The sequence below is a fragment of the Neovison vison genome, chromosome 1, assembly GCF_020171115.1.
Source record: "Neovison vison isolate M4711 chromosome 1, ASM_NN_V1, whole genome shotgun sequence".
Taxonomy (NCBI): domain Eukaryota; kingdom Metazoa; phylum Chordata; class Mammalia; order Carnivora; family Mustelidae; genus Neogale; species Neogale vison.
Genome location: NC_058091.1, coordinates 77,635,845 through 77,652,083, shown reverse-complemented (window position 1 = coordinate 77,652,083; position 16,239 = coordinate 77,635,845). Strand labels below are relative to the sequence as shown.

General features: G+C 40.4%; 1 protein-coding gene across 2 annotated transcripts in view; it reads left to right on the top strand.

Moving 5' to 3' along the window:
• Nucleotides 1-1,351: 1,351 nt before the first annotated feature.
• CLVS2 (clavesin 2) overlaps nt 1,352-16,239 on the top strand; it is an 83,386-nt gene continuing 68,498 nt past the window's right edge. Inside the window, exons 1-3 of one of the 2 annotated variants that reach the window (XM_044249618.1) lie at nt 1,352-1,525; nt 2,013-2,936; nt 12,364-12,538. In XM_044249618.1, the coding sequence (XP_044105553.1) occupies nt 2,548-2,936; nt 12,364-12,538 (564 nt within the window). In that variant the 5' untranslated portion in view covers nt 1,352-1,525; nt 2,013-2,547. Of the gene's footprint in view, nt 2,937-12,363; nt 12,539-16,239 lie in introns of both variants that reach the window. The other variant, XM_044249628.1, reaches the window with a different exon arrangement.

Genomic DNA, 16,239 nt, shown 5'->3' with positions numbered 1-16,239 from the left:
GGCGCCCAAGTCCACCTATTCTATCCATAGACCCAAGGCAATGCCCACCACACAGGGGAGCTCAGGAAATATTTGCTGCATTGTGTTGACTTGGAATTAGGATCCCATGCTAGTTGGTAAGCCAAAGTTGCTCTTAGTGACATGCTCAGTAATACATGCTGAGCTTTGAAAAGAGAAAACATTCCTTTTCTTCAAACCCTTAGACAGTCGTGTTAAGCTCAGAGAATCCTGTCCGTTTATGATGCTTCTAGTATACAGATGTATAAAACTAAAAGGAATGATGGCATGTGTCTCTGCAAATATTTGCTTTATCATGACGAGAAATGGGTCCAGGGGTGTCTATTTTTTTCCTTCCTCTCGGACTGTTTGTGGGGTTTTGTTTTGTTTTGTTTTGTTGTTTGTTTGTTTTGTTTTGTTTTGCCCCGGTGCTCATTTCCATTCTCTACAACAATAATCCAACAGCCCGACTTCATGGCTGAAATACTCTCCATATAAGTTCCTCCGGAGGTTTAGTCATCCACACAATGCTTTGGAACCACTCTGGTCTTCTTTGCTAAATCAAACATTTCTGTCAACAACAAACGCAGCAAGTAACAAAATATTTCCGTACCCTTTCCGGATCAAAGTGATCTCCTCTGGGACCTAGAAAACGTGTGTGCATGTGAATTACCATCCACAACGGTCACTCGCCAGCCGCTCTGGGGTCTCGCACACACAAAGGGTGAGAGAGGGGTGTGGGGAGGCTGCAAGGCGTCGCAGCCCCGCCTGGCCAGGTGATGCCCGCTCGAGGAGCCTGCGGGAGAGTGCGGACGAGGAGAGGAAGGCTAAAGTTGGGGCTCAGGATATGTGAATGCCGCGGAAATTGTCGTCCTACCCAGCCGAGCCAGGGCGAGGGGAGCGGGGTGCGTGCGCGATCTGAGTGAGCGCTTACGTCGCAGCTAGATCTGTGCTGGGATAATTAGAGAGGAGTTGGGCTGAGCCGAGTCCTCTTTTAGCCGCGGCAGCCGGAGCCGCAGCAGCAGCAGCAGCAGCAACAGCAACAGCAGCAGCAGGAGCAGCTGCCCGGAGGGGCGCGCCTGACTCCCGCTGCCCGGCGCGCACCGGGAGAGGCCCGCGCCCCGCGGCAGCCGCCCCGCCGCGCCCACCGCCCCGCCGCTGGGGCGCACAAAGGCGGCGGCCGCCCGCGTGGCCTTCCCCATCCAGGCATTCGAACCCCGCTCCCTCCCTTCTGCTCTCCCGGGGACGCGAATAGCAGGGCCAGGCGAGGACCTGGGACGCCGGTGGCCCTAGCTCTGCACCCCCACCCTCCTACTGGGAGAGGCAGCGGGCTGCTGGCGGACGATGTGGTCACGGCTGCTCCCCAGTGCGTCTTGGGCCCGGGTCCCAGCTGCCGCCCCTCTTCTCTTCTCGCTCCATCCCACGGAGAGGAGTTGATGCTGCTGTCGCCGCCGCCGCCGCCGAAGCCGGGGCTGATGGATGCCAGGGAGTGCCGCATTGCTTAGCGTCCCCGCCTCCGGGTTTGCTGGTAGGAGCCTGCTGCTCTTCTCTCTTGCTTTGGGGTTTTATAGAAAAGGTAGAGACATTTTAATTTTATTCTTCACTCCTCTTCTCTACCTTCTCCCCTGCCCCCAACCTCGCATTTGAAATGTATATTGTGGGAGAGAGCCCCCTCCTCCCTGCGCACTCCCCACCCCGGGATAATTCCGTTGAAATAAAGGGCTAGAGGAAGGCAGAAGTTGCGGGTGGGGCTGGGGAGGGGGAAGCCCACGCTGGTGCCAACGCCACCGAAAACCCTTCTGGTGCCTTCTGAGATCACGGTGTGTTTAGGAGGGGAGGAGGGAAGGTGCGCTATCTGCAGAGTCTCCACCTAATTGGATCATAATCATTTTAAACAAAATCCTACAAATGTTTTTTTTTTTTTTTTAAATAACATCTTTGAATAAGCAGAAGGAAAAATAAGCTCCTTTCCCTACCACCCCCCTCCCCTTTCTCTCTTTTTCTTCCTGGCAAAGACGCTCTCTCCCCGCCCTGGAGCTCAGCGCTGAAGAGCCACCTTATTATTAATCAGAATTCCCATCGTTATCCCTGGCAGGCGCATCCTTCAGTAGGGCCCGCAGAAGCATCACAGAGCTGGGGCTGAGATGTGCGTGGGGGTTGTTTTTGTTACATCTTGGAAGAGAAGAGGACAGGACCAAGATCAGTGCCAAGCAAGCTGGGTGGGCTTGGGGGCGTTGTGTTAGGATTGAGGAGAGACAAGGAGTGTTGGGCCCGCCAGAGGTCCACATCTCTTTAAAGGAAAGGGAAGAGGGAACCAAAGTGAGGCATTGTTTTTAAGGGGTGGGAAAAGTTTATATCCCCCAGAAAAAAAGCTGCGGGAGAGCAGGAGCAACAGGGTACTAGTCTGGACACCAAGACAAATAATTTCCTGTACAGAAGAGGAAGCAGGCAGCAGTGAAGTCCAGAGGCCAGAGCCCGGTAGTGGCCAAGGCCAGGTTTGTTGTGGGACAGTCAGCAAGAGGAACGGAAGGTTCAGGAATAAGCAGAACAATGACTCATTTACAAGCTGGTCTCTCTCCTGAGACCCTGGAGAAAGCTCGCTTGGAGCTCAACGAGAACCCAGACACACTGCACCAGGACATCCAGGAGGTGAGGGATATGGTCATCACCAGGCCGGACATTGGCTTTCTGCGCACAGATGATGCCTTCATCTTACGCTTCTTGCGGGCCAGGAAGTTTCATCACTTTGAGGCCTTCCGCCTCCTGGCCCAGTACTTTGAGTACCGGCAGCAGAACCTGGACATGTTCAAAAGCTTCAAGGCCACTGACCCGGGCATCAAGCAGGCACTGAAGGATGGCTTCCCTGGGGGCCTGGCCAATCTGGACCACTATGGCAGGAAGATTCTAGTCCTTTTTGCAGCCAACTGGGATCAGAGCAGGTAAATCTTAAATTCAAACTTGTACTAGGGATTCTCTTACCCTCCCATTTTCCAGAATTTACCCTGAGTAGTGTCATGGTTTTATAGCTTTGCTGTGTTTGTTTATTTGGCTGGGGGAGAAGAGAAACTGGAACAGCAAAATGAGGTCCAGGTGGGCATCCTAGGGGTGGGAGAAAGGCTTTTCTTCCCACCTTTGAAACTCTTACTTCATGAGCACCTAGTTTCTACTGCAGCTTTAAGTGCTTCCTGAGCCCTATTTTTGTGCTGCAGTGTAAATCATTCAACTTCTAAATAAAGCTGCTAAATTTTCACCTCTTGAGTAAGTTTGCTGTTCTGTGGAGAAATGGGGATGAGAAGGGAGGCAACTTTTCCTCCTTCCCCCAATGAAATTCATAAACTAGGTTCATTATCATCATCACCATCACCATTGCCATCATGGTCACCATCATCATCATCTGTCTCCTTAGCACTGAGGTTTTATTTTTAAAGACTAGCCTGACATTCAGCCGCGATCAAGTACTTCTGTTGCTTGGGAACTTTTCTGCTTGGTGATGTGTAGATGGAGGAATAATATGATGTGTGTCACTTCAGTGAAAAGGAAGAGTTGTACCCTCTGTCGCTGAGCATGCCTACTGACACCGAAAATAACGGCTGACTGGTACGCTCGTTCTACACCTGTCACTAATCTAAAGAATGTGTTTCCTGTCTGATGTGATTTTTCATCTTTTGTAAGGAAGTGGAAAATGTTCAGACATGTCAGTTAGTAGACTTTTTGAGTTCTATTGCCTTATAACGGAGGAGAAATTATATTCTTATTTCATCTACATTGTAACAGAAAAATGCAGAGAGGGACTATTCTACTTTCTCAATCAAAATTATTTTCTTGAACTGAAACACACAAAAAATTATGAAAGGGTCTTGTGTAAGGTAGTTTCAATTAAGTTCAAAGCTAAATATATTCCATGGGATTTGAAAATGTTACCAGAACTATGAATCATGAAGAGCTGGTTGTTATAACATTGGTGTATTTTTAGTTCTGTGAATGGTGACTTTTGATGCATCTGGTTAGTTGAAAACATCTCTGGAACAATTGTAAAAGACTTTTACAGTTACTGAGAAGGCTTATTGATCTTATGGCTTTCTGTTGGAATCTTAGAATGTAAGTATTTTTAACAACTTTTTATTCTTTAGTTACCTGTTCCTTGTAATTCTAAGTTGAGAACTACTCTGATTTCTTTTAGGTAGATATAAAGATACATTACTATCTAAGGAATCATAAAGCTAAGAAACTTCTGGAGTTAGCTGTTGAGGGGGAATGAAGTTTATTTTTTATTTTGGTTACTTATAAAGATCTCATTCTATTTTTTATCAGGTGACAAAGTTTAAAGACACACGGAATGCCATCTTTTGACCACAATTTTTCTTTAAGAAGCACCCCCCCACACACCTGAGATGTTGATTGTAGAGTCATGCAAACCAATTATTGTGTATATCAAAATTGAAAAAAACAAAACTATTCAAGAAGGAACGTAATGCATATGTCAGTTAGACTGGCATTTTGTTTATTGAACTACAGGGAGTAGTTCAATGGGAGCTGTGGAAATTTTATATTTAAATATATCTCAGAGTCTGTCAAAAATACCATTAGAGAGGCAGATTCATTCAGAGAGACATACATATAGAACAGAACTTTTTTCACTTATTTTTGTAAGTGAACTAATATTCATATTGATTTATAAGCCTAATTAAGATGAAAGCCACTTATAGTTTTCATGTGTATGGGAAGCTGATTACTCCAGAGTTACTAAAGAAACTGTTTTAGTTGTCTGTCTTATTCTTTCATATAAAAGATAGGTTACTAGTAATGAAAATCTATTTCCTTGGGAATCTACAATGCGAGATAATTTATTAATTAGTATGTAAATATTTTTATTAAACCTACACAAAAATCCTTAATGTTAGAATTTCATATATGTGAAGTTAAAATGAGAAGCTATGTTCTGTAAAAATACTCTATCGGGACCTATAGACTAAAAATTGTGAATTCTACTTCTGTGGTTGGAAATACTGTTTATACCTGTTGTATAGTCAAAAAGTTATCCTATGTCAAGATCAGAAGGCATAGGAGTTATTTAGAGCTTGTCTAAAATTCCTCCTGTGTTCTTAGGAAAAAAAAAAAATCATTCTCTCCTTCTTCCTACGTGCCCCTCATCTCAGATCTGCATATATCCAGTAACAAGGACTAGTAGATAAACAGCTCTATCCTCTTGATATAGTCTGTATATCAAGTATATATCTGTATGTATAACTTCCCTCATTGGGATATGTGTATAAGAACAGCTCTGAAGCCTCAGGATGGTCTCTGGCAGTTCCCTTCCTGGCAGCATCAGGGGTCATCAGCCCCTTTCCTATCTTGGAACTGAATCCCTTTCCTTTCCACACTCCGCAGCTTTAATTCTTATCTGATTTGACTTAAAAAAAAATTTTACTAACATATAATGCATTATTTGTTTCAGGGGTACAGGTCTGTGGTTCATCAGTCTTACACAATTCACAACGCTCACCAATAGGACATACCCTCCCCAATGTCTAACAACCAGCCACCGTATCCGCCCCATCATACCTCCCCTCCAGCAACCCTCAGTCTGTTTCCTGAGATTAAGAGTCTCTTATGGTTTATCTCCCTCTCTGGTTTCATATTGTTTCATTTTTCTCTCCCTATCCCTATGATCCTCTGTCTTGTTTCTCAAATTCCTTATATCAGTGAGATCATATGACAATTGTCTTTCTCTGACTGACTTATTTCATTTAGCATAATACCCTCCGGGTATCTGACTTGACTTTTAATGGAGTCTGTGCCACCTTCCTCCATGTTTACCATACTGCTGTTCTGTTAGGTGGATCGGCCAAATGCCAGATCTCGTGGTCCCCATGTCTCTCCTGTTCTGTGCATTGGGTCCTGCGGTCCTCCTACTAGACCAAACAACCTGACTCTCAGACTGCATATCTGATCATAATTCTGGCCACATTCCTTGAGTTGTTCAGTGAATTGCCTGGCTTTCAACAATCTTCTTCTTTTTCTTTTTCCTCTTCTTCTTCTTCTTTTTTTAAGTAGCATTGTTTTAAGAAAGTGAAATAGGATTGTTTTAAAAGACAATTGGTGGGAATGTCCAGGATTACACAGGGAAATTCCAGAAATGAGGTAGAAGAAAATGTCCCCTTTATTTCAAAACCGCTTATTTCCAACTTCCCAAAGGGAAAAGCAAGATTTTTTTAATTGAATTTTGAAAATTTCTGTAAAGATCTCAGAAATAACTAATCTGTATAACAAACAAACAAAAAACCATCTTATGTTATTGTATTTATAATAGCATGTGAACTAGAGTTAATGTTAGTTGGTATTTTTTGAGTTGGTATGAGTTATGTATTGAAAAAAAGAGTCTAAGTAGGAAGTTTTCTGATGTATACTTTCTCTTACGTGAAATTTGTAGGGCAGTTTTCTGTGCTTTTCAGGAGACTAGCAACAGTAAATGTGTGTGAGAAGGTGACTATAAATAAAATAGTGTCTCTTTATACTGCAATGTGGTGCAGGTCAGTTTCAGGTTGTTACAAAGAACTGGACCATTTCCAAAGCTTTTACAGGAGACATGGAATCTTCAAGAAGACTAAGGTAAAATAATACTATTTAGAGTGTACCTGCCTTCTAACAAATATATAAAAAGTAATTGAAATACTGAAATGTCAGAATGACTTTCAATATGGTCTGTAGTTTTTCTAACAAGGATAGAACAGGGTCAGATGATTTATTACTTTTGTTGAACAGACGATACCTTGGTAAAGAGTCATACAATTTTATGTCATTTCTTTCAGATTGTGTAACATAATTTCTGAAAACAAGAATAAATTCCAAAAAATTAAAAGCAATTGAATTTTACACTACATTGCTAAGACTCGGTAGTCTTCCATGCTTATATACTGTTTCCTTCCTGAATGATTGTACCCTGCTCAGGACTCAGCAGATACCTTCAAACTGTCCACCTGATTTCAGCAGTAAAGTGTGAGGATAGTGTAACGTGAAGCTGGGAGAGCTTATACTATCTTAAGAAAAGAAAGTTTGGAGTTAAAGTAGATCCTGGTTTAGACACTGGAGCATGGAATGAGGTATCTGAGAAGTTGAAATTCACTGGAACATACTTCTTGTGAGTATTCATGTAAATTGGGCTCCTGAAACAAAATGATGGCATGCATTCTGATAGTTGGCCTGTAGGTGTAAGTAATATTTTACCTCATTAGAATTATAAAGTAGTTCTCTATAGTTTTGTACATCAAACAAGCATTTATTTAGAATATGGTTAATAGCCATTAGAAAACAATTAAATATAGCTAAACCAAAATGATTTCTAATATAGTGGCAATTCCCAAGCATTGACCATCTTGCACTGTCTGGCTTATCATGATGGACATTGGTGATCACTTATAGTATTGAAGCTCTGGAAGGAGTAAAGACCGGAGGGCCAAACATCATGCCATGATTCTCTGATTTATTGGAATTTGCCTGAAAAACATATTATTTTGGTTTATTTATTCCTATTGTGTGGCTTTTTCATGAAAAAGAAAATAATGATATTTGCAAGTTCTGATTGACTTGTGAATATGTAAAATATTGTGGTCAGGGGTGCCTGGGTGTCTCAGTGGGTTAGGCATCTGCCTTCAGCTCAAGTCCTGATTCTAGGGTCCTGGGATTGAGCCATGCATGGGGCTCCTTGCTCAGTGGGGAGCCTGCTTCTCCCCCTCCCTGCTGCTCTGCCTGCTTGCTCTTTCTCTCTGCCAAATAAATAAATAAAATCTTAAAAAAAATAATGTGGTCAGTCTCCAAATTCAAAGAAGTTTATGTTGATAACTGATTAACATTTTAAAACAGCCATAGACTATACAAATTTGTTTTAATCCCAGTCACAAAGTTGCATTCTCCTCTGGAAGTACACTAAAATAAATAAAACTAAATAAAGTAAAAATTACTAGGAATAGTCAAGGGCAATTAACTAGGCAATTAGGGAGAAACACTCATACTCAGTAATCTTAAAACAAACAAACAAACAAAAGAATATAGGCTTAATTTTGAGGCCTGATTTTTGAAGATTTCTTGTTTCAGTTTATTAAAGTTTGTATTTGTTTATATTTATTTTATATGTTTCAACGTTTCTTTTTACAGTGTTACATATTGTATCAAGTTCAGGAATCCTTACCCTTCAAATCCTGGAGGCTTCTTGTGCTGTGTTTTGGGTGGATTTTGAGATTCGGTCAAAACTGGAATTGGCAAGTGTGGCTTCCCTGGGACTTCTGTCCCGGCAGAGCTTCCATTCTGCTTCCTTATAAGGAGGCTCTTTTAACAAATATTCTGGAAACTGCAGCTTATTCCAGACTATGCCCTTGGTTCATACCATGGAAATAGGAATAAAAACAAAAAATTTGTCCTGAGAAATGTTAGTGTAATATTGGAACAAATCTGTGGAAAAAAAAATAGGACGGTCTTTAGAAACTGGGGCAATTATACAGTAATTAGTGAAATAATGATGAAATAACGGCAAAGACCAAGGGTGCCAAACTTAAAGTAGGATGTTGATGGGGTCTGGCTTGAACCGGGCTATTTTCATATTTTAGACATGCAACTTTAGAAAAATTGAAGAGAAGCAAATGATTTGAGGTTACTACACTGCCTTGAAAGGATGCCTCAAAAGAAATGTTCAAAGATATTTTAAAAACAGAAGCCAACGGTTAGTAAATTAATGGTATTCTTAGTGAATGAATAAAATTCATCCATTCTGGGGAAAGTTGAGCTCTTTTACATCACTGAGAGCAGGTGCATATACTTTACTAACATATAAAACAACACTCCTGACTGGGGCAGGGTGGGGGGGGGAACGTTCCTGTCAGATCTTTATAACAACAAGTGACAAACTGAGCAAACAGTACTCAGTTCAAATAATTAGAAAAAAAAAGTATGCATTTGTTACATACATAGAAATTAGTAGGTGCCAGGGGCAACTACAGGGCACATTCTTTGTACCAGAGGAGGGCATTTGACCCCCCCGGGGAAGAAAAAAACACAAGGCCCTAAATAACTGTAAGTGCTTAATGAGGGTACTGTTTGGCCGTGCTGAAGTTCAGAACTAAGGGGCACCTGTGGGCTCCTCAGTGCTGTGCAGAGAGAACATCGCCTTTTCATTAACTGAATTTAAACTTCTATTGTTTCATTTTAATTCATTAATTAATTACTTCATTTATTCGTTTGTTTAACACATTTTTATAGCATGTGTGATGTGCCAGGTACTTTTCTAAGCCCTTCATAAACATTAATCTATTAAATCTTTTTTTAAAAGATCTTATTTATTTATTTATTTGACAGACAGAGATCACAAGTAGGCAGAGAGGCAGGCAGAGAGAGAGGAGGAAGCAAGCTCCCCGAGGAGCAGAGAGCCCGATGCAGGACTCGATCCCAGGACCGTGAGACCATGACCTCAGAGAACTGAGGTGTCAGAGGACCTGGCTCTTCTCATCCAGGCTCCCTGCTTTACTGCCAGGGTGATCCTGGGCGAACCATTTGATTTCTCTGACACCCTGTGTCCTCATCTCCAAAATAACAGGAACAAAGTGAGCATAGAGACTTTGGGCTTGTTTTGAGATTAAGGTAATGCATTGAAATTGCCTTGCAAATCTTAAACGATTACACAGATAGAGGTATTATTATTATTACCACTCAGTAATATAAAACACCTAGATAGGTCCATCAGTTTTAGCAGTGATGATACCCTGAGGCATTAATAGAGGCAATTCTTTCCCTTTGTCTTTCCCCTCAGCACCTTTCTAATAGGAAGTGCTTCAGATGTGAGAAACGTGGCTTAATGAAAACCAAGGGGCGGGGGCAGCCTTAATGAAGAATTTAATAACGGCTGATTGATTTAGTGACAAAGGGAAATTGCTCGCTGTTGGGCTGTTCAATGTGATGCCCAGATGCCAGTTTTTCCTTGTCAGGCTGAAAGAAAAGGGTGGGGATTGGGACGGAAATGACCTGTTTGTGATTCAGGTTGCGCTTTGCACGGATTGTAAATTGCAGATGACGCCATGCTGTAAACCCCAGGACAGCCCAGGCCCACTGGCACCCCTGATCCTAGCATGGCCAGATGCAAGAGAACAAGCTTCCCCGCTCTTGATTGTATCGGTGCAAAGAGGAGATACAGGTGTCCTTTTTGTCTTCTCCATACAGTTTTTATGCATTATCGCAGCTCTGCTGTCTTTCGAGAGCAATGGTCTCTATAGTCTGGCGTCCCAGTTGTAAAATCCCTTACTGGTGTTTTTATTTCTTCTTACTACATGCCATGCATCATCCTCTCCAAGTTGATTTCAAATGCAGGCTTTAGTTAATGCTGTTTTGGGAAGCACAATCAAGACTCGAGAGCTGCATTAATGTGCTAGTTTGTTATTTAGGGCTTTCTTCCAGCATACAAGGGAAGAATAGCAATGGTAGATCTCCTACCGTTGCAAGACAAGCCTCCAACACGAGCACACTTATTGTAGTGGCCTCAGATTTGTAGATTAAAACAGTGAAAAATAACTTCAAAGAGAAGAATGAAGGCAGGGTTCCTGAAGATATAAAATTCATAAAATCCTCCATCTCTTGGGAAGATGTTTGACAGACCTTGGCAAGATCTCATGTAATAATATTCTGCCTATAAGAGCCTGCTGGGCTGTTAATGGTGATAATGTGACATGTTTGACAACAGAGGACTGGAGTGTCAAGAGTGGTTTTGACCTGCCCTTTGAGTGTGGTTAGCTAAGAGGTTTTAATGTGTCTTCTCTTCAATTTGGAGATCAAAATGATTTATATAAAGACCATTTGATTCTCCTTTTGAAGAAAGATATTAAATTTTAAAACTCGGTGGAATTTGTTCTTGAAAACTTTGCAAACCTGCTTGTCTTCATTGCTGATCATGGGATTTGCCTTATATTCCCCTGGGAATAAATGATGCATCTGTACATTTTTCTCTCGATTTGGCCTCAGTTTTGGAAAACCATACTTAAACTGTGTTATCTAAAACAAATTGCCTCTTGATGTCTGCTGTTGTTGGTACTAGGGTTTATTCTCACCATGGCATTACTGTCTTCCTGGTGAGCCCATCACTTCCACTCCATGCTATCGATTTCTACCCCTAATCCACCAACCCTCCCCATCACCTGTTCCCTGAGGTCAGCATTTCTTTCTCTAACTTTCCTAGAGGTCTTTGTCTGATTATCTGAGGGGAAGAAACTTGAAATGTTAACATTTTCATAAATTTGGTGATTCCTCTTGCTGGGATTCCCTTCTTGAACCACTACTTCATTTTCTTCTCAGCTCTGACTACATAACCTCCTTCACTTACTTGAACTTAGGATCTGTGTGTTTTTGACTCTGGAATTTTCCCCCTTGAGCTTTCTTCTCAGTTTAGGATCTACTTTTTGAGATGTTTACTTGATATATATTTCTGGGTGTACTACATACTTCTCACTGACGCTACAGTGGGCTTTATTCCAAATTCTACTTTTCCAGCCATCCTCCAACTGTATCCTCTTCTTGCATTATTGACTTCGATGAAAGATTTTACCATTTACCCAGGCTCTGAATCTAGAAAATCTTTGTGTCATCTTTTACTCTTCCTTCGATCTAGGTCTCTGTGCCCAGTTATCAAATTTTAACAAATTTACCCCCAAAAGACTTCTCAGCTCTTCCTTCTGCTGCCTTGCTCTACAGTTAGTGTCTTTGCGCTCTAGGCTACTTCATTCTACAGGAACTTAGAGAGCATTCATTGGGTTCCTACAAGGTGCCAGGCACTGTGTTAAGGTGGAAGGCTGAAAAATATAAAGACTTTATCCCATACCCTTCTTTCTTTTATTGCATCTTTGTGATATAAACTCCATATGAGAAATTAAAATCTGCTGACATTTTTAACCATAGCTGTTTAACCCAGTGTTCTTGTTTATTGGTGAAACTTCTTCGAATCCCATTCTCAAAATTTTCAGATGTGAAGATGTGAAATATCAATATTCCTGAGGGCATTCTTGCTGCTTCAAAAGTTCCATACCTACTTCTCAGGATAGTTGAGGTGAGATTTTAGAAAATCATAGGAAGGACTGGAGGTAAAGGACATCATTGTAAAATATGAAACAAAGTGTTTTCAAAAGCATTTTAGTTTGTTTTGGTAGAATACATGTTAAATTCTAATATGTCCCCAGAGTGCAGCAAATACATTTCCTCTTGGAAGAAGATTTCTAAACAAAATGATTTTCAGACTCCTGAGGTATTTTAAAGGGAGTTTTCAGTGTGCAAAACACTTTCTACAGTGTTAACCAAAGTTGTTGTTAGATTAATGCCGTCCATTTCTGTTGCTGATAGGTACACACTGGTGGATATTTTGCGTGCCATCTTACTTTCTTTAGAAGCCATGATTGAAGATCCTGAGCTTCAAGTGAATGGATTTGTTTTAATCATAGACTGGAGTAACTTCACCTTCAAGCAAGCCTCCAAACTTACACCAAGCATGCTGCGATTGGCTATTGAAGGCCTTCAGGTAAAGATTTACAAATTACCCCGTTTCTCAGTCTTTCCTGGTTGCCTTCTCTTATCTAATGTGTTAGAATGACAAAATGTCTTACTGAAAGCATAATAAAAACATTTTTAAAAATAGTTCTTAAGCACCAGCACTAAAACACTAATTGGGGAAAGGTTTATGGAAGAAAAGTTCAAAGATGTGGACCTTGTAATAGATGGGGTTTGTACTCCTGGGTACAAACCTCACTATAGCTAAGTATAAATGTGGGTGAAGACCTGAGATTTTTATCTTGATAATCAGAACAAAGAGCATGTTTTGGATTTTAATTATTAGCTATTTAGACTTTTTTGTTTTGTTTCTCTTTCTTTTTCTGTGCATATTAATAATTAGCTCAATATTTGCTTTACTATTCCATTTAACCTCCTGAAGTAGGGATATGATCATTAATATCTTCGTGTTGCCCAAGAAACTGTTAGAAAGGCAGTCAATCAATATGTACTTTGATATTTAATATTTGGAATCACTGTTCTGAGTTACTTCCCTAGACTTAATTTGGGTTTTTGTTTCTGTTTTGGTGGAAGGGCGCTTCTTCCAGTGAATGACACTTACCTGGTTAGGAACTGTAAAATGGAAAATCAATTATTAATTAGTGACATGTCATAAACCTACTATTGACTATTTCTTTTTAAGTTTTCGGATGTCCTTCTGCTTTCTGTAGTTTGCTTCATGGTACTTTGCATACAATAGTTGTGGAGTAAATTTTAAATTCTTTTAAAAATTTGCAAGTTAACTCTTGAGCGATATTAGTTGCTATTTATTTTCTGTATATTCAACATGCATTTTAGAATGCATGTTGCAAGTCAACAGTGAATTTTTGTAACTTTCACTACTGAAAATATCACTTGTTTTAAAATGACTAATTATACCTTTGTCACTCATTAGACCAGAATGCTAGACTTTTATTTTTTTTTATATTGAATAGCCAAAATTATGCAGATCTCTGTTCCATAGTAATTTCTGACTGTGTCTGTAGGCCCCTAAATTGATGGCTGATGACTCACTAAAAATGGCCCACTTCTTCAGGCAGTAGGACATCTTAACCAAATTGAATTCACAGTTTGGATTTTACCTCTGAAGTGAATAAGGCACCCTGGTCCTTTTGCTCTGTATAACTTTTTCCTGATGCAGGTTTCCTGACTTGCTCTGGGTGAGTCAGCCTTCCTCCTGTCTTATCTTAAACAGTATCTTTTTAAAAACTCAAAACTCCATAGAGCTAGTTAATATGGGCTGAGAGAGAACACAGGATAAGCATGTTTGGAAATGCATATATCATGTAGAATCAGTCCTAACTCTGCTCTATTGTCAGCAGTGTGTAAAGTGTTCTTCACTTTACAAAAAAAAATAAAAAAATAAAAAAATAAAAAAATTTGCTACCACAACCATGTTACTTAGGACAGAATGGTAATCCAGCCTTTTACAATTGTGTGTGTGTGTGTGTGTGTGTGTTTAATTTAACCTGCCAACTTTTTTCATGAGGGTTGGGCTAGCTTTCAGCTACAAAGAACTGGAGAACTCATGTTATTTGTAAGAAATTAAAAACAAACAAACAAACAAACAACAAAACCTATGTCAAGAATAGACTCAGGAGACACCTGGATGGCTCAGTTGGTTAAGCGGTTGCCTTCCGCTCAGGTCATGATCCCAGCGTCCTGGGATTGAGTCCTACATCGGGCTCCTTGCTCCGCAGGGAGCCTGCTTCTGCCTCTACCACTCTGTCTGCCTGTGCACTCTCTCTCTCTCTCTCTCTGACAAATAAATAAATAAAAATCTTCAAAAAAAAAAAAAAAAAAGAATAGACTCAGTATCTTTCTCTTTGCCAACTTACATGCTTTAAGGAGTCATGTAATAGTAATGTTATAAGTCAGTCCAGGAGATAGAACTGACAAGTGGGATGTGTTTGGGGGCTTCCCCATTAGCTATGGCCACAATCCGAATTTCTTTAAGTGCTAAATGTTAGCATGATAGGAGCTACAGTCAATTTAAATCTCTGTGTTTGTGTTGGGGAGAGAAAGAATCCCCTTCTCAGGCAGCGACCTGTGCTGGCTGCCTTTTTTCTATTCCCTATGAATGTTTCAGTCCCCTTTCCTTTCTCCCAGGACCCAGATTGAGGAAACAGGGCTAATTTCCCCTGATTGCCAATTGGGAAGTCACCTAAAAGAAAGGAACTCTTTATGGAGAATAAATTTGACACGTTACTAACCTTTAACTCATTAAAAAAAAAAAAAAGATTTTATTTATTTGAGAGAGAAAGAGGCAAGAGACAGAGCATGAGCGGAGAGGAGGATGGGAGAGGATGGTTGCGGAATGGGGAGGAGAAAGAGCGAAAGGTAGAGTCCGACTGCCTGCTGAGCAGGGAGCCCTACACAGGGTTCAGTCCCCTGGGATCATGACCTGAGCTGAAGGCAGATGCTTAACCAACTGAGTCCTCCAGGGGCCCCTGTTACTAACCTTTAAACTTAGTTTTTCTCCAGTTTGGATTGATTTTTTAAATGCTTTGTATCTATGTGTCTATCTTATGTCTATGTCTATATCTATATCTAGATTTTTAAAAATAGTAATTCCAAATAAGAATAGAGGATGCGCTTAAAATGTTCCATTCATTGAGACATACATGATTTCCTAGCTTGTCTTCTACTGAAGGAACATTTTGACTTTGCTAATTATTTCTCTGTTTTACTTTGCAAAGGCTCTGTGAGAAACATTGTTGCGTATTAATCCATGCTTCATGCAAAATGTCAATAAACTCTTTTTTTAAAATTGACATAAGACCAAAAAACGTTTGAAGTAAGATATGTATGCAATTTTAGGTCGCCAAACACAACTACTACCATCACCAAGACTCCCAGCACTACCAATAGTAAACACCTTCCAATGAGCCCAGTCAAGGGAATTAGGAGATGAGGACATTTTAAATAACTCAATGATAATTTATATCATGCTATAACCTTGCTATAATATGTTATATTTATTTAGGCAAAAATAAAAAATATTCTAAGGAGTTGAAATAAAAATAAGAAAGGTCCTCACTGGATCTAGTTCCAGGAAGAAAACTTATTTTAATGGTGTATATTATTAATGGGATGATGTAACTGTGCTTTCAAGAGGCTCCATTTTTTTCTTCTTTAGGTGGTTATATAACCTGTCTAAACGCACACACCAACCCCATTTTTCTCAAGCAAGAGGATTTTGAGTGACCTGGCTAGAGATAGCACCTGAAACCTGGGAGACCATTGCTTTTAAGACCTACCTATGATCAAAGGGCAAGGTCAATAGAGAGAGAATGTGGAAGGGTGAAAACAGAATGGGCTTTAGAAGCAGATAGGGCTGGGTTTTGGTGACAAGCCTCCTGCATACTAAATAATTGGACAAATTACTTACCTTCTCTGAATCTCAGTGTATTCCTTTATACCAATTTTAAAGTATTAAGTGAGAAATGATACATCTTGTACCTAACAGGTGACAGCAGTGCTCAAAGTAATTGATGTGGATGAGCTCATTTTTCAGGTGGCATTTTCTTCTGCACGTGTACTGGTTTTCCAGGGGCTACCTAGACTTAAAGCTGATCAACTTTGAGAATCTGAATAACATGATACTTTGCCTTTAGTGCTTAGGTTATCAGTACACAGATTGCATTTTTTAAAAAATAACTTCACTGTGTG